Source organism: Micropterus salmoides, unplaced genomic scaffold, assembly GCF_014851395.1.
Source record: "Micropterus salmoides isolate LMB-PRFRI ecotype aquatic unplaced genomic scaffold, ASM1485139v1 Ms_hic_scaffold_13, whole genome shotgun sequence".
NCBI classification, from domain to species: domain Eukaryota; kingdom Metazoa; phylum Chordata; class Actinopteri; order Centrarchiformes; family Centrarchidae; genus Micropterus; species Micropterus salmoides.
Genome location: NW_024040374.1, coordinates 17,488,551 through 17,503,634, shown reverse-complemented (window position 1 = coordinate 17,503,634; position 15,084 = coordinate 17,488,551). Strand labels below are relative to the sequence as shown.

Sequence of the window (15,084 nt, the reverse complement as noted above, 5' to 3'; positions counted from 1 at the left end):
ACAGTGAAAAGAGTTTAGGGCTGAGACAGCAGCCCTGTGGGGTTCCTGTGTTCTACCAGCTTCTACCAACCTGTAACCTATATTTCTATCACTCTGCTTACATGATGAAGCTTGTATGTGTAACTAAATACGTGTACTCAAGTAGTCAAGTCCATTTTATTTATAGGCCTATAGCCCAATAAACACAAATCACATATGTACAATCTGTACAGCATATGACACTCTCCATCCTTAGATCCTTGACTTTATTCAAGTACTCTACTTGGGTACATTTTTTTGAGGTACAAATTTGAGGTATTTGAACATCATGGTACCACTACTATACTTTTACTTTACTACATTTCAGAGGGGAATGCATTACTTTTCGTTGGGTTCAGTTGATAAGTTTATAAAATATGACGTATTGTTATAGATTACAAGAACAAAATGTTGTATTAAGCAATAAAAATAGCTCCAAATCTAACAATTATATGATAGGCTATGTATTACAATCTGAAAGAAGCCATTCATGAGCTTTTATACTTAAGTACATTCAGCTCATATTGTGTTTAATTTCTTATTATTTTGAAGGCAGCTGCATTTTTCACTGACCACAGTCAGAGAAAAGAAGTGCCTCCTGTCAAATGACTTGTAGCCTACCTTTAATTAACATTTATAGCAAGCCCCCCAACCTAAACTCTCAATACAATAACACTACCTGGCTTGTACTTTTTCCACATGTGTACTAATTTTGGAGTATGAATAACCTTATTTATTGAAGGTTGCCACCATGAATGGTAATTTTCCACCGTGAGATGGGTCATCGGGTGGATTAACTACTGAATGGAATAGCGCGAGCTGCTGATCAGCCATCGCTGTGATGGACACAATAGGATAGACAAGAGCAGGGACTCTGAAATATGCACGCATGTGAACGTTCGCGGGCTGTGATTGGCTGGTGACTAAAGCTCTGAGGGAGCTGATTGGCCGCTGCAAAGAGGCACGCAGTGAGCGTGGAAATGACGCCCAGTGGCTGCGCGTGTGATGACGCAGTACGTCGCAAGCTGGATATAAACTGCAGTACCTCGCACACAGGTCAATGCAGGGATAACGTTACAAAGAGATATAGAGAAGTCACATCTTTTATTAAGTTACACGTGTTTGACGCGTTTTTAATTTGTTGTTTTTTTATCTTCAACTTTAGTGTAAAAACGTGCTTTTGACTGTTTCTTCATCTTACGTCGAGCAGGACTGTCGAAAGTGACGAAACGATGAAATACATAATAGGAATTGGCGGGTAAGTTTTTATTGACAACAGTTAAAGTTAGATACGCAGTTTGCTAACATTTTTGCACGTAGAGCTAACATCTATTTATATGTAACATATTTTAAAGTTGTCTTGGCTAAATTTACTTATAGTTAAGTGGAGTTTGTACTTTATAAAGTTGTAAACTTCAAACTAAAACAATTATGTGCAGCGTTTTGATATTGTTCGTGTAAGCATCTTACGTTGTGGTTCTGTAAAGTCATTCATTTTGTAATGGTGATTAACGCTTCCCGGGTTAATCGTTATTCTTTTGTCCACACTTTTATCAGCTGCCCGCCAGAAATGGTATCAGCTGGACTACTAAACCAGTTTAAAGTCACGTCCGGTGTCTCTTGTTTGTTGTCATCAATCGAGCGGGACATTTGAAAATTCACCGCGAGATCTGACCAAAAGTGGAGGGAGATGTAACACTAGTGTTGTCCCCAAACAAAAACCGTTCCGTGTTATTATAGATGAATTCTACATAAAGATTTTAAAGTAGGAAATGACACAATTTTATCGCATTCAGCAGATTTTATGAAAGCAGAGCAGTGTGCCTTTTTATTCATCATTTGTCTACTGAGACTGCAGCTTTTACACGCGCACACACACACACACCTTTCATTACATTTAACAGTGTTTTAGTCAAATGTGACTTTCTGTCACTTGTATCAAATAAACTAACTAAATGTAAAATGTAAACAAAAGGCGCCACTTGTCCACTCACAGAAAGCTGCTTTTTTTTTTTGTTGATTAAAAATGATTTAGTTTTAAACCAGAACTATAACTGCCAATACATTTTATTTCTTTATTTATTTTAATGAATCTGCAATTTTATCACTTTTTGCCCTTTTGTTTGTTTACAGAGTCACTAATGGTGGCAAAACCACACTGACAAATAAATTGATCAAGACTTTGCCCAACTGCTGTGTTGTGCACCAAGATGACTTTTTCAAGGTGAGTTTTAGTAAGTGGATAGTAAGAGTTTTTTGTGTTTTTGGTTGCGTTTTTCTTTTATGAACACTGCATGAGCATTGCATGGAAGCAAAGTAGTGGGTGCTGCCATCCCATGCACCCTGTTTTCCACAGTAGATATGGAAATTGTCATGGGGTCATAGTTTTTCTTCCTGGTTGTCTCTTCTGACTGCTTTTTCTTGCTTGTGTCCTTTTTAAAAAAAAAAAAATAATAATAATAATAATAATCTTGTACCTACTGTGATGGCTTCAGTTAACTGCATTACTTTGCCAAAACCTTTCTTCTAACATGGCCAGATGCATCCATTTTCTATTTCATCTCCATTAGCATCAGCACAAAATATAGTGTTAAGTATGCCCCTCTCTTTCCCAATTTCTATAAATCTGTATACGTTTGTAAATGGCTTGTTTTATTTTGTACATGCCCTTTGCTGTGTGGCTTCTCTTTGTCTTCTGTGCACTTGTTTCATCTTATTACTCTGGCATGTGAGTGGGATCTGCAAGTGTTCAGAGCTGTGAGCCTGCAGCAATATTTTATTGGTGACTGTTATTTCAGAAACCTGATCAGATAGAAGTCGGGGAGGACGGCTTTAGACAATGGGATGGTAAGACTTCACTGAAGACTGCCAGTGACTCATTGTTTACCCTTGTACATGTCATATACCCCCACCCTCCAACATGACATCTTCATACTGCACACCATATAACTTGCACACCATTTTTTATTTATATATATATATATTAAACTGATAATAACCTCCAGTAACTTGGAGCTAAACACATTTCCATTTTTCATATTCTTGACTTGTGTCTATTCTAATTCTATCAATCTTGCTCTACAGTGATCACAGCTATGGATATGGAGGCCATGACCAACACAGTAAAAGCCTGGATCGAGAACCCAGTGAAGTTCGCCCGTTCTCACGGCGTCACTTTGTCCCCTGCATCTGACGTGACCAACCCTGATGACCAGATCCACATCCTGATCGTGGAGGGCTTCCTGCTCTACAACTACCCGTAAGTTTATCTTGATTCATTCGGTTAAACTTTGTCCCAAACAACTGACCTGTATGTGCCTGTAACTGATACTGATAAGCATGGTTAGTTGTTGCAAACGAATAGATGGCTCTGGCGTCTATTTGCACAATGTACAATTTCTTCTGTGGAAGAACATGTTCTCTGGAATATGTTTTTTATTCTGGTTCTACATTTAATAAATATCTCACTTAACCACTCCACACCACAGCATTTTCTGTAAAAAGGAAACGGGCCATCCTGTTTCTCTCAAATTCTAAGAAATTCATGACAACAGGCATTGGATTAGTGGTGTTATTTCTGTAGTGTCGGGTGGTAATTTTGCATGTGTATCATTGGTACATGTATGTAGTGCCTTGCATGCAGACTTGGGAGGGTCTTGAAGATAGAGATAAGGGTTTCAGCAGAAAGAGGCTCCGCGTTGTCCTTGACGCTAACTGCTGAGTGATCAGAACTGTGCGTGCTAGAGATGAATGTCGGACACTCTGCAGACATACAGATAAGAGACAGCGTGAGCATTTGTTAGCTTTGCTCCTTTTTACTCTGGTTTCTGTTGAAGACGTGATAAATCTTCATTGATGACCTTGTACATTTCCCTTCTAGGCCCCTGCTGGATGTTTTCGACAAGTGTTATTACATCACGATTCCCTATGAGGAGTGCAAGAGAAGGAGAAGGTGAGAGTATATCCAAACTATGTATGTATGTTAGTGGCTACATCCCCACATCGCCCCCCCCCCCCCCCCCCCCCCCCCCACACACACACACACACACACACACACACACACACACACACACACACAGCAAGTGTTCCCTGACAGTGTGATTTCTTTTTAGTACAAGACAGTACACTGTCCCCGACCCTCCCGGCCTGTTTGATGGTCACGTGTGGCCGATGTACCTGAAACACAGGAGCGCAATGGAGGACTGCGGCTTGAATATTGGTATGTTGCATCCTGGATGCCTTAGCCAGTTTGTCAGTGCATATTTGTCAGATTAGTGTCCCCTTTTTTTTAATATATTTGCTAATATTTTCTTTGGGAAATTCACTGTAACCTCTTCAGGTTTTAGTTTTGATAGTTTTTTAAAGACAATTTTGGCACCCATCTTTTAACTGGGCAATGTTTTGTGTGTTGCAGCGTATCTGGATGGTTTGAAACCCAAAGAGGAGATCTACAACCAGGTGTATGAGGACATTCAGAACAATCTGCTCAATCGTTTATAGGTAAAAAGACAGAAGTATGCCACTGTTTGACACTTGACAAATTAAATTTAGAAGTCTCTACACAACTTTAGAGATTTAAATCCCGCTTTGAAACATTTAAAGACTAGTGCATTCAGTATCTTTTATATTTTCTGCAGGTAAAATATTCTGCTTTTGGGATACAAATGTTAAAATTTAAATGCATATTTTATAATTAATAATTATAATATAATAATATTAATAAAACTGTATTTGAGCCATGATAGTAGAATTATGAAAAGTATCTTTATGTATACAACCTCATCTAACAATGTTTTTTTCATGTCTTTCTTGCAGCAGGAAGACTCCTCTCCATCCCTGTACATAATTTGTAAATAGTCCAAGGATTTTTTATTTTATTTTTTTTAAATGAAGCTTTTGTAATTTTATTCTTTGTATATGCAACAAAGCAATGTTAACTTATCATTGTCTTTTTATTTTATTTTTTATTAATCATCTTGAGATGATGAATATTTGTTTTCTTTTTTTTAAGTGATTGTTCAACATATCATTAGTATGTTACTGTTCTGTTAAACCACTGACATGTACTGGACCATTTTTTGCGTTCTCCTACAAATAAATGTGTTTTTTTTTTATAGCTGTTTATATACAGTACAGCAAGAATCTCTTTGTTTTTTGTCATTACATATAAATGTAAAATACTTAACCCTAGTAAATGTGGACAGACATAAGGAGTATAGGAAAGGTTAAGGATAAACACTATATATAATCAAGTTAGTTAATGATACAACACAAGGTTGTTAAATGTAGGCCAATATTAATGGTAAAATGGTGTGTATGTGTGTGTATATCCTCACATTTGGGAAAACTGTCCATTTTGACTGGTACTCAAACACAGCTGTTTCTTCTACAGCCTATAGCTTTTAATGCCTGTAACATGACTTTACAACACTGATCATCACTTGTTACACCTGCACCTTGGTAAAGATTCATCTTGCTCCAGGTGCTGATACCAGTGGATGAATGCAGATAATTAAAAGAAAAACAACCTGACTCATCTTTCTGGTTAAAACATTTAACATTTTACTTCATGTACATTCTCATGGCTTTGAGATGTTTCTTAACACTGGTGTACTCAACTGCATTAATTAGTACTTTTGAGTGTGGGAGTTGATTCTCATCTCAGACCTATAATAAATTTTTGTCTGATTAGAAAAAAGGAACATCACTTTGTGGTTGAACTGCTTGAACTCATCGGCATATTCAGATCTTGAGGAGGGATCCTGCTCATTTTGAAGGGGCACAACAAGCCATTAATGTTGGGAACCGTTAATGAAGAAGGTGACTAGAGCCTGTTTTGTCAAGGACTGATTAAGAAACTGGGATGTTGGATTTCATGTGATTAGTTTCAACTGTACCTACCAAACACAATCTCACGGTCAGGACATTTAAAAGCTTTAATTTCATTATCTGAATGTGTGATAATATGATGGTAATAGAATATAAACAGTCCACATGAACTACCTCTAAGCTGAGCCAATTTTGCTTGCATCTATTTTAGAAACAGGAGAGGCTCTGTTAAAAACCTATATCAGTCTCTCCTGAGGGTTTTAGCTTTGAAATAGCTGCCCTCACTTGCCTCAAGTAGATGCCTCAGTAGGTCATTGACAAACCACAAGATTTATTAGCACTAGATTTACAGCACATGAGGCCCGAGGCACGTGCTGATATCACCTATGTTTCAACATATATAAATAGGTCAGAATAATTTGTCATTTCCCCTTAGGGAATACCATATCCTGTCACACACTTCTGCTTATTATATGACAGCTAAACAAAGAATAGATCAGGTAGGTGAATGTGTCCTATGTCCTCATAGATGTGGTGGAAACTAACTAAGTACATTTACTCAAGTAGTATACTCATGTACACTGTAAAGGTACTTGAATAGTTAAATTCTGCTATTTTATAGTTATATTATTATATTATTATATCAATAAGACTTTATTGATACCCAGAGGGAAATTCACAAGCTACAGATAAAGTAATATATATATATAAAATATATAAACATAAATTCATATGAGCCCCACATTTACGTTTATACAGTAATGCATCAATATTCATAATCCAATAATCTAATGTACTTTATATTCAAATGTTATTCTACAAAATTACATAATGTAAATATTTTGTTGCTAATACTTTTGTACTTTTACTTAACTATATTTTTAAATGCATGACTTTCACTAAGAGTATTTTTACACTGTGGTTTTCCTAGTTTTACTTAAGTAATACATCTGAGTACTTCTTCCACCACTGATTGAGAACCACTATTTCTTTCATTGGAGGAGCAAAGGGCCATTTTGACTTCATAGTCTATGCTTTGACTTCTCAGTCAGAGTTTCAAAGGTAGAAGGGAGTAACAGGTTACTTTGGGCTCCAGTTTTTTTGGAAAAGGAGAGTGTCATCTGGGGCTTATAGTGCATATATATCCAGCATATAATGTATTCCCTTTCATTTTATTGACCCCTTACCGCATGCTTTCAGTTCCTAATGACATCAGCTGTATGTACACGTAATTTGTCATGTGTGTGTCTTGTGGAAATGAAGTGACAAGGTGATTGTCGTGACGCTCTAACAGGTGGACGTGGAGAAAACCACACTGGCCTGGACTCCCGGTGCTAAAAATGACAGCAGTGTGTGTGGTGGCTGTGGAAGCACGCACACAGGTGGATCTGTTCACCGTGGGCAAACATGAACCAAACAAAACATTCCTGTGACGATACACACACATACATAATCATACTCAGAAGGTTTACAACACTTCGTGTGCCAGCTACACGTGCATGCTGTGTACGTGTTCATGCACACGTCAACCGATGCACGTTTGAACTGTTGTGAAACAGAGGCTGCAATATCCCAAGCTGCTTTACAGTGAAAACAAATCAAGTCTGGGTGTATTCCAGGACAAACCTGACATTACCCACACTTTACTAAATCATGTGACTGAAAAACATCCAGCAACAGTGCATGCCTGGCTTAAGTCCATAATATCAGGTACACATGATTATTTTGCCTGAGAGCAGTGTTACACTGAGGATAAGGCTATTTTCAGTTTTTATGATAGCACTTCTTAGCTCTCATGTGTATGCACATACTGTACTGAATGCAAGGTAACTTTGAGAAGGTGCATCAGTTAGGTGTCATGCCATTCTCTTAAATGTCACTTTGGAAAAGAGATGAAGTACGTGCTCTGAGGCCTTGTGAAACTTGGTTTTCTGCGGTTTTAAATTTGTGTTGTGGACAGATGAGTCTGTCTGGCCTTTGTTTTGGATTCACAAACCTCTTCTCGGTGTGCGTCATAGGACACTGAGGGTTATTACCAACATGGAAAAACTCTCACTTAGTGTTGCAGCATGTAAACTGAAGTTTACTATCCACATGTTCACATTTAGACAACTACTGTTTTGAAATAATTTACTTTACATACTTTATACTTCTACCTCACCTTTATGTCAGAGGGAAATATTATACTTTTTACTTCACTTAGCAGATACTTTCCAGATTAATATTTTATTAATCCACTAATTTTATTATTTAATACATTTCACAGGTCAAATCTGGAAATTGTAAACAAACAGGCCTCCAGTAAAATCCTGCCTCTTTTCCAAAACTCACTGTTCATTGATGGTGTCAGATCCCACAGTACCAAGAGAGGTGGTTTAAATCATGTGTGTCAGCGAGTTAGCAAGGGAGGAGATATTTTACGTGCTTAAGCACTGTGAGAGACCACCCAACATGTTCGAGGGATGATATTCATCCAGTTACAGCTTGCCTGAGCCAACTAGGCCTGGACCCCGTGATCGTGTCCTTACGATTGACACACATAGGCAGTCACATACACACTTCCCTACTCCTGTTTCTTACACTCACTCATAGATTTATATTCACTCAGATTGCTGAAAGGCTTGGAGTGCTTGCCATAGTGTCTGGATGTATTAAGAGGCGGGTTCTTGTGACGTTGGTGCAGGACCAAATACAGGACGTTTTTTAAGGTCTAATCTGGAGTGTGCTGGTTGTCACTATGCACTCGGGACTGGCACCACGCTACTGGATACCAGTCTAAATTAAAGGCAAAGGTGAGGGCCTCTCACCGACTTCCTGCCAATCTACCACCTCATGTGTATGTGTACATGTGTACACACACTGGATATGGAGACATCTAAATAAAAAGGCACCATAAAAGGCCAAACTACTTGTGAATGTAGTTTTCTCTGCTTTTGTCTGGTACACAGATTATGAAGGATTCCCTCTTTTGGAAGTATTTAACTTTTTTCAGTCAGTATAGACCAGACCCCAGGAAGAATAGCTGTAGTTTCGGCTACAGCTAATGGGGATCCTATTAAATAAATAAATAAAAAATACCCATTTTAAAATGACCCATCCTGCAATAACTGTGATGGTAGAAAGTCAAGCACATAGAATATCAAATGTAAAGCTCTCCCTCACATGTTGCACATTATAAAATTTAATGATCTGTAGCCTAATATATGAGGGATATGAAGCTCTTTAAAACTCTACGATTAAAGTCTGCAAATAGAAGCATGACCTGAGTTTGAACACACCACAAGTTCAGATATGAAGTGCAGACATTCTGTTACTTCAATACCCGTTGAAGCACTCACAGGGGGTGTAAAGGATTAAATTGACCTCAAAGTAATGTTCGTGAAGTTCATCTGAACAGCAGGTTCATACTGATCCAAAATTTCATAGAAAAGAGGAGAACTTTCTTGTCACTGCCCTCTCATCTTTGCCTTATTTTCAAAGCTAAAAACAAAACGGAAAGCGACTGATACACACCCACAAGGTCACGAGACTTTTTAAAAATAGCTCTGAGTCGCAGCTGACTTTCAGTGAGGGTCCACCGCCATCGTGTGGCGAAGAGGTCGACTTTTCCTCAGTGTAGCGATTCAACAGGTTGAATACAGCCAAGTGCGGTTTCTGCTGGTGGTACACTCCAAATACCACCAGCCGCTCTTCCATGCGCAATGTGCTAAGTAGGCTACCAGGAGATGGAACTTCCAACAGATAGGCCTATTAACATGCAATGTAATTTATTTCCTGGCACCTCCATCTTTTCTGTAATAAGATGCCCTCGAGTCACTGTAAAACATACAACCACTGGAATTATGGTTTAAATGCAGTGACAGTGTGCGCCATGACGCACAGAGTTGCATGTAAAGCCCATATGTTTTTGATATTTTTCACTGTAGTAAATAAACTTCTATTATTTTCCACAAAAAGATAGACTTTTTATTTGTTAGTTAGCTAATAACTGGCTTCGTGCGCATGCCGAATAAAATCTGAAGCCCACCCAGTTAATGGTGGTGAAACGGTTAAACTGACATGAGTGCAGGTCCTTGCAACATGGGTGGATAAAAGCATTTTTCTTAGAGAAACTCACAATACAAACATATGAAGACGTTTCCACCCAGACTCTTTCTCTGCGGTGCTGCTGTGCGCAACTGCGTGACGGAGTCGAGTGTATTCAAAACACCAGCCCATCACCTCAAACTTAAATGGTCGTAGTTAATGTCTGGACTCATTGCTGGAGCTTTTCTAGATCCGCCTTCACATCGAGCCATGGAGAAGTTTGTGCTTGTATTAATTTGCCTACTAGAGGTTCTGGTGTGTTTGGGTACCGGTCAGCACCATTTACGCGCAAGTGTCGGACCATGGAGACACCGGGTCCAGTGGGAGAATAACGGTCAGGTGTACAGTTTACTGAGCACGGGGACTCAATATCGATCACCGGCGCAGACCAGAAGACGCACTCAGCTCTTACTGACAAGTAAAAACAGTTTAAACCAAGTTCACCATCCTGTTGCGCTCAGGAGATCCACCAGGACCAGATCTGGAGACCTCGAGTATGCAGCCGAGGGTCACTCTCAACGCAACGAGCTCAGTCAAATGGATGCGTCGGTTCTTGGTACTGATGCGGGTCAATATTTACTCGCCGCAGGACCAGCCGGGGAGCCACAGCCAGGCCCCACGACGCATCGTAACCACCAGAGAAGCTGTGGCTGTGGGGCACAGTTCACAGCATGCACCCACCACCCAGGAGTTCTCTGGCAGCGGACTCCCACGAGGAGGCCGGAGTACACCTGGACGTGACGCTGGCGCACAACAGGCCACAGATTCACCAGGAAGATCACCGGACTTTACGCACAACCGAGGTGGCAGGATAAGATCTGAGAGCTCAGCTGCCCGGTCACCTGCCACAGCTAGAGGTGTCACCATCTCAGAGGATAGTGGGAATGCACGTCGCACCCCCCTGCAAACCAGTTTGGGAGACTCTCGCAGTGCGCAAGCAGCGCACTCACTGACCAGAATCACCCCGGAGTTAAATGTTTCTCCCACAGCGCTGTCCAATAACGCAGTAGAAATACACTTTCCTCGTCCAAGGCCAGATACAACACGGACTGCGGACGGGAGTGACCCACGGGATCCGCACAGTATTCACCACCGGAACTCAGTTTTCTACAATATCTACCCACCAGACCGCAGAAACATGATCACAGTGCGCCCTCCACCAGGACCGGGCTATGGCACCAGATTCTTCCATAATGGTGAGGCAAACAGATGATATTAGCTACTACCAAAGACTGACACACGCATTCATATTATAAATCAAAGTCAGAATAATCAACAAGCCCTATTAATTCCAGCTCATTGTGAAGCACCAAGTGGAGTAATGCATGAGGCAAAGATGCCCCATGTTCCTTTTCACGTTCAAAATGTAAATCCCCCTTTCCAGCACATTTTAATGCATTTTTAACGAGACTGAGAGTTAATGCCCCTTAATGATAAAACTAATGTCTCCAGTATGAGTGCCTCTGAGCAAAATGAAAATTAAATGGTTGATTGATAGACTGGGGGCAAGTCATTAATAGTTGCCCAGAAGTGGTGAAGAAATTACCACTATTATAAAGTTCTCCATTGAAGAATTTGCTCAAGTATGCTATTAAGGTGTTTCACATCAAATAGTACTTCGAAACTAATAATATGATGCCCCTGTATTAGTCATTGACAACATAATTTTGTTTTTTTAGAATTTCCTACATGTATTTTTTCTATTTTATATCAAACCAGTAACTATAGACAGATTATTATTTTTTTTACTTGTATAGATAGAGGTGAGACACTCAAGCTAATGATCTGATGACTACATACATTTGTGTTGATTATGCCACATTATGAATTGAGGATTTTCGCCCCAATTTTCTCAGAGAATATAACTGAAAAGCTTCCACCTCTTTTTGACCCAAAATTCATTTGAAGCCTCTATTTTCAAAAATCTTTATGAAAAGTAACTGTGCCTCCATGCACATATTAAATTTTTAACCTTTAAGTTGTGATTCACTTTTTCTGCAGGCCTCCCAGACTTGGTTCCTGACCCTTACTACATCCAAGCTGCCTCTTACATCCATAGAGTGCAGATGTATGCACTTCGCTGTGCTGCTGAGGAGAACTGTCTTTCCAGGTGCACTCATTTATTTGACATCACACTGCACTGCAAGTCAAGACAAATTAATTAAATCAGTGAATTAGTGGAGATACAAGTAGATGTCAGTCTAAATGAACTTTTTTGTGATTCTCTTGTTGCCTTTTGCCCTTGACTGACATTTTGTTATGCACATGCTCTCTACTGTGTGATAACATTTTAAATCTTTAGACACAGAAATCAATAAGATATACAAATATGAATAAAGACAGAAAGGTAAGCATTTAGGATTCCTTTGAGGTCGCCACATTAGGATGTGTGTTGGCCTCAGTCCCATTTGGAAGCTACAGCTGAGTGACAGAGCGGCTGGACACAAACCTGGCAACCACCCGAGATTTTCTCCTCTGATCTGAGCAGCCACTTTGGCAAGTAAAAGAAGCTCTGAAATGAAAGGCAAAGGGTTCCTGAGGTGAATGCAGAAACTACTGAGGCAAGACCAGAAACCACCTTGGTCGCTTCGACAGTAAATCACCGTTATGTAAACTGGTCAGTGAGGAGGAGTTAAATGTGCAGGGGAGATGTGTGTGGAGGAGAATGTGGTGTAAATATACCACAAGCAAAAAGCTGTTAGCAATCAACCCCAGCTGTCTCCGGAGGTTTTCTTAGTGTCATTTCTACTCATTGTGGAGATACTCAAGGTAAACATGACTCATTCTCTTCTTGTATCTCTTTCTTTTAGGTCTGCAAATCATCCCAGTGTGAGGGACCTGGACTACAGAGTCCTGCTGCGGTTCCCACAGCGAGTGAAGAACCAAGGAACAGCAGACTTCCTCCCAGTGAAGCCCAGACATGAATGGGAATGGCACAGCTGTCACCAGTGAGTTCAATGTTATTTTCCAGACCAGTACAAACACACCACCTAGTCGATGCACAGTGGTGTGCAGACTCTGGTTTTTGACCTACCAGATTTCACTGAATGAAACATCAGATATATGTCAGTTAATACATTTAGTTTTAAATATTACGGAGTTTCTTATACTTCGTGTCTTTATTATTTTAGCAGCCATCATACTGAGATGTAGTCCTCCATGGATCTTCACAAACATGAATAAAGTTTCATATTTTGGTCACAATAACCATCAACATGAGCTGACCAAGAAACAGAAAAGGTAATTTCCACAACACATTGTCTTTGTGTCTCTCTCTTTGTGTCTGCAGGCATTACCACAGTATGGAGGCCTTCAGTAACTATGACTTGCTGGACGTCTCCACCGGCCAGAAGGTCGCTGAGGGACACAAAGCCAGTTTCTGTCTAGAGGACACGTCCTGTGACCCGGGAATACGACGACGCTTCGCCTGCACTGCTCACACACAGGTTGGGCTTCCTGGTTTATTATGTATTTATTTTTCCATTGATCTATCCTTCCATCATTTTATTAATTCATCAGTTGATTTATATTACTTTTTGTATTTGATTAGGTATTTTATGTCTCTATATATGATATAGATGAAATATAGATGAAATCCAACATAAATTTCATATAAGTTTGGATTTTTCTCAGGGGCTCGGTCCTGGTTGTTATGATACTTATCACGCCAACATCGACTGCCAGTGGATTGACATCACTGATGTACCACCTGGAGACTACATACTCCAGGTGAGAGTGTTTAAGAATATCCATCCATCGTCAACCGCTTATCCATGCAGGATAACTTGCAGGGTGGCGGGGGGCTAAAGCCAATCGCAGTTTACATCAGGCAAAAGGTGGGGTACACCCTGGACAGGTTGCCAGTTCATCGCACCACTCACACTTAAGGACAATTTTGGAGAAACCAATTAACCTAGCCTGCATATGTTTTGGATGATGGGAGGAAGCCGGAGCACCCACACGGTCAATCAAATAAAATATATTTACACTTTGTAGCTGTTTCTGCTGTTTCTCAGGTGACAGTGAACCCTTCTCAGCTGGTTCAGGAGTCAGACTTCTCCAACAATGAGGTGCGCTGTGACATCAGGTACACAGGAAGCTACGTCCAGGCAAGAAACTGCAGGATCACTGTGTAAGTCTTGTAGTGTTCTTGCTCCTTATAGCTGAGACCGGAAGCAAAAGAATGGCTCATCACTGATGTCTATTCTTTGTTTCACAGAAGCTGACCTGACTGAAGATTTCCCCCAGACACATATACTTTATATCTTCTTGTTGCTCTTTATGTACAGTTGCTACTCTGTGTGCAGCTGTTTTACATTCAAATGTTTGCTACTATATAAATTAATGTCTTTGTATTTATGTCATATGATATATTATAGCTACAGCCCGGCTGGCTACATGTTAAGTTCTGTTATTTGTAAGATTAAGAATCATTTTTAATCGAGGTAAGACTGTGCTGTTAGCTGTGTGTGTGCAGAAAATGTGAGGAAAGTGTCGTTCACAAGTTATTCTAAAGGAAGCTTTGCAAATGTATTCAGTCACTGTAAGACTAAACTGGTGCTTAAAAAAACAGTGGCGCTCTTCTCCCCTGAAATGTATCAGCATAAACAGATCCTCTGTCTAAAATTGACCACATACTGTACGTACTGGAGTGAAGGATTTATGTGCTGTGAAAAATGTATAAACCGTATGCTCTCATGTGTGTATTTTGAACAGTATGGCATTTATGATTTGGTGCGATTTATATTACCCAGCTATTACCCAACAGCAACGGATATTCTGTTAACAATTTGATTGTTTGAAAGGTGTTTTTATGACGTTTTATAATAAAGTTTATTCATTTTTTTGGATATAAATTTATTGTCTTCCACACAGACAAGGTGAGACACCAACACCAACCAGCAACAAACTTACACTGAACACAACTAGCTGCCTTATATACACTCCCTCCTGCAGGTAATTAAGTTGGTAAAACTACTTAGGTGGGACCACCATCATTTTTATAATATTTACATAAATACAAATTTCTATCAATGAAACAATCAATCGCATACACTCAAAATAATCACATAAATCAGCATTGTTGAGCTCTTTACTCCCCCCACCCTCAGCTTCATGGCTTGCTCCTGCAGCTCTTAAGCAGGTGCTTGG

The 15,084-nt window shown here is 39.8% G+C and overlaps 2 protein-coding genes across 3 annotated transcripts; both read left to right on the top strand.

Annotated features, from left to right (window-relative positions):
• Positions 1–1,069: 1,069 nt before the first annotated feature.
• LOC119900704 (muscle-specific beta 1 integrin binding protein) lies at positions 1,070–5,158 on the top strand. Of its 2 annotated transcripts, XM_038715884.1 has the most exons (8): positions 1,070–1,276; positions 2,152–2,242; positions 2,817–2,865; positions 3,103–3,277; positions 3,899–3,970; positions 4,131–4,237; positions 4,433–4,518; positions 4,834–5,158. In XM_038715884.1, the coding sequence occupies exons 1-7, from the start codon at positions 1,251–1,253 to the stop codon at positions 4,516–4,518; spliced, it is 606 nt and encodes a 201-aa protein (XP_038571812.1). In that variant the 5' UTR covers positions 1,070–1,250; the 3' UTR covers positions 4,834–5,158. The 2 variants fall into 2 exon arrangements, with proteins under 2 accessions (XP_038571812.1, XP_038571813.1); XM_038715885.1 differs by lacking the exons at positions 1,070–1,276; positions 2,817–2,865.
• Positions 5,159–10,311: 5,153 nt separating this feature from the next.
• On the top strand, positions 10,312–14,735 carry loxl5a (lysyl oxidase-like 5a). Its single transcript, XM_038717010.1, has 7 exons — positions 10,312–11,129; positions 11,935–12,043; positions 12,744–12,881; positions 13,223–13,379; positions 13,567–13,662; positions 13,950–14,065; positions 14,153–14,735. Exons 1-7 carry the CDS (start codon positions 10,430–10,432, stop codon positions 14,157–14,159), a joined length of 1,323 nt encoding a protein of 440 aa, XP_038572938.1. The 5' UTR covers positions 10,312–10,429; the 3' UTR covers positions 14,160–14,735.
• Positions 14,736–15,084: the final 349 nt, after the last annotated feature.

What these genes read in the sequence shown, in the direction of transcription:
- loxl5a (XM_038717010.1), top strand. Translation starts at nt 10,430, where the DNA reads ATGCAGCCGAGGGTCACTCTCAACGCAACGAGCTCAGTCAAATGGATG. An exon ending in GAGGAGAACTGTCTTTCCAG is followed by an intron (nt 12,044 to 12,743) that starts GTGCACTCATTT and finishes TCTTTCTTTTAG; the next exon opens with GTCTGCAAATCATCCCAGTG. An exon ending in GAATGGCACAGCTGTCACCA is followed by an intron (nt 12,882 to 13,222) that starts GTGAGTTCAATG and finishes TTGTGTCTGCAG; the next exon opens with GCATTACCACAGTATGGAGG.
- LOC119900704 (XM_038715884.1), top strand. Translation starts at nt 1,251, where the DNA reads ATGAAATACATAATAGGAATTGGCGG. An exon ending in GAGTGCAAGAGAAGGAGAAG is followed by an intron (nt 3,971 to 4,130) that starts GTGAGAGTATAT and finishes ATTTCTTTTTAG; the next exon opens with TACAAGACAGTACACTGTCC. An exon ending in GGACTGCGGCTTGAATATTG is followed by an intron (nt 4,238 to 4,432) that starts GTATGTTGCATC and finishes TGTGTGTTGCAG; the next exon opens with CGTATCTGGATGGTTTGAAA.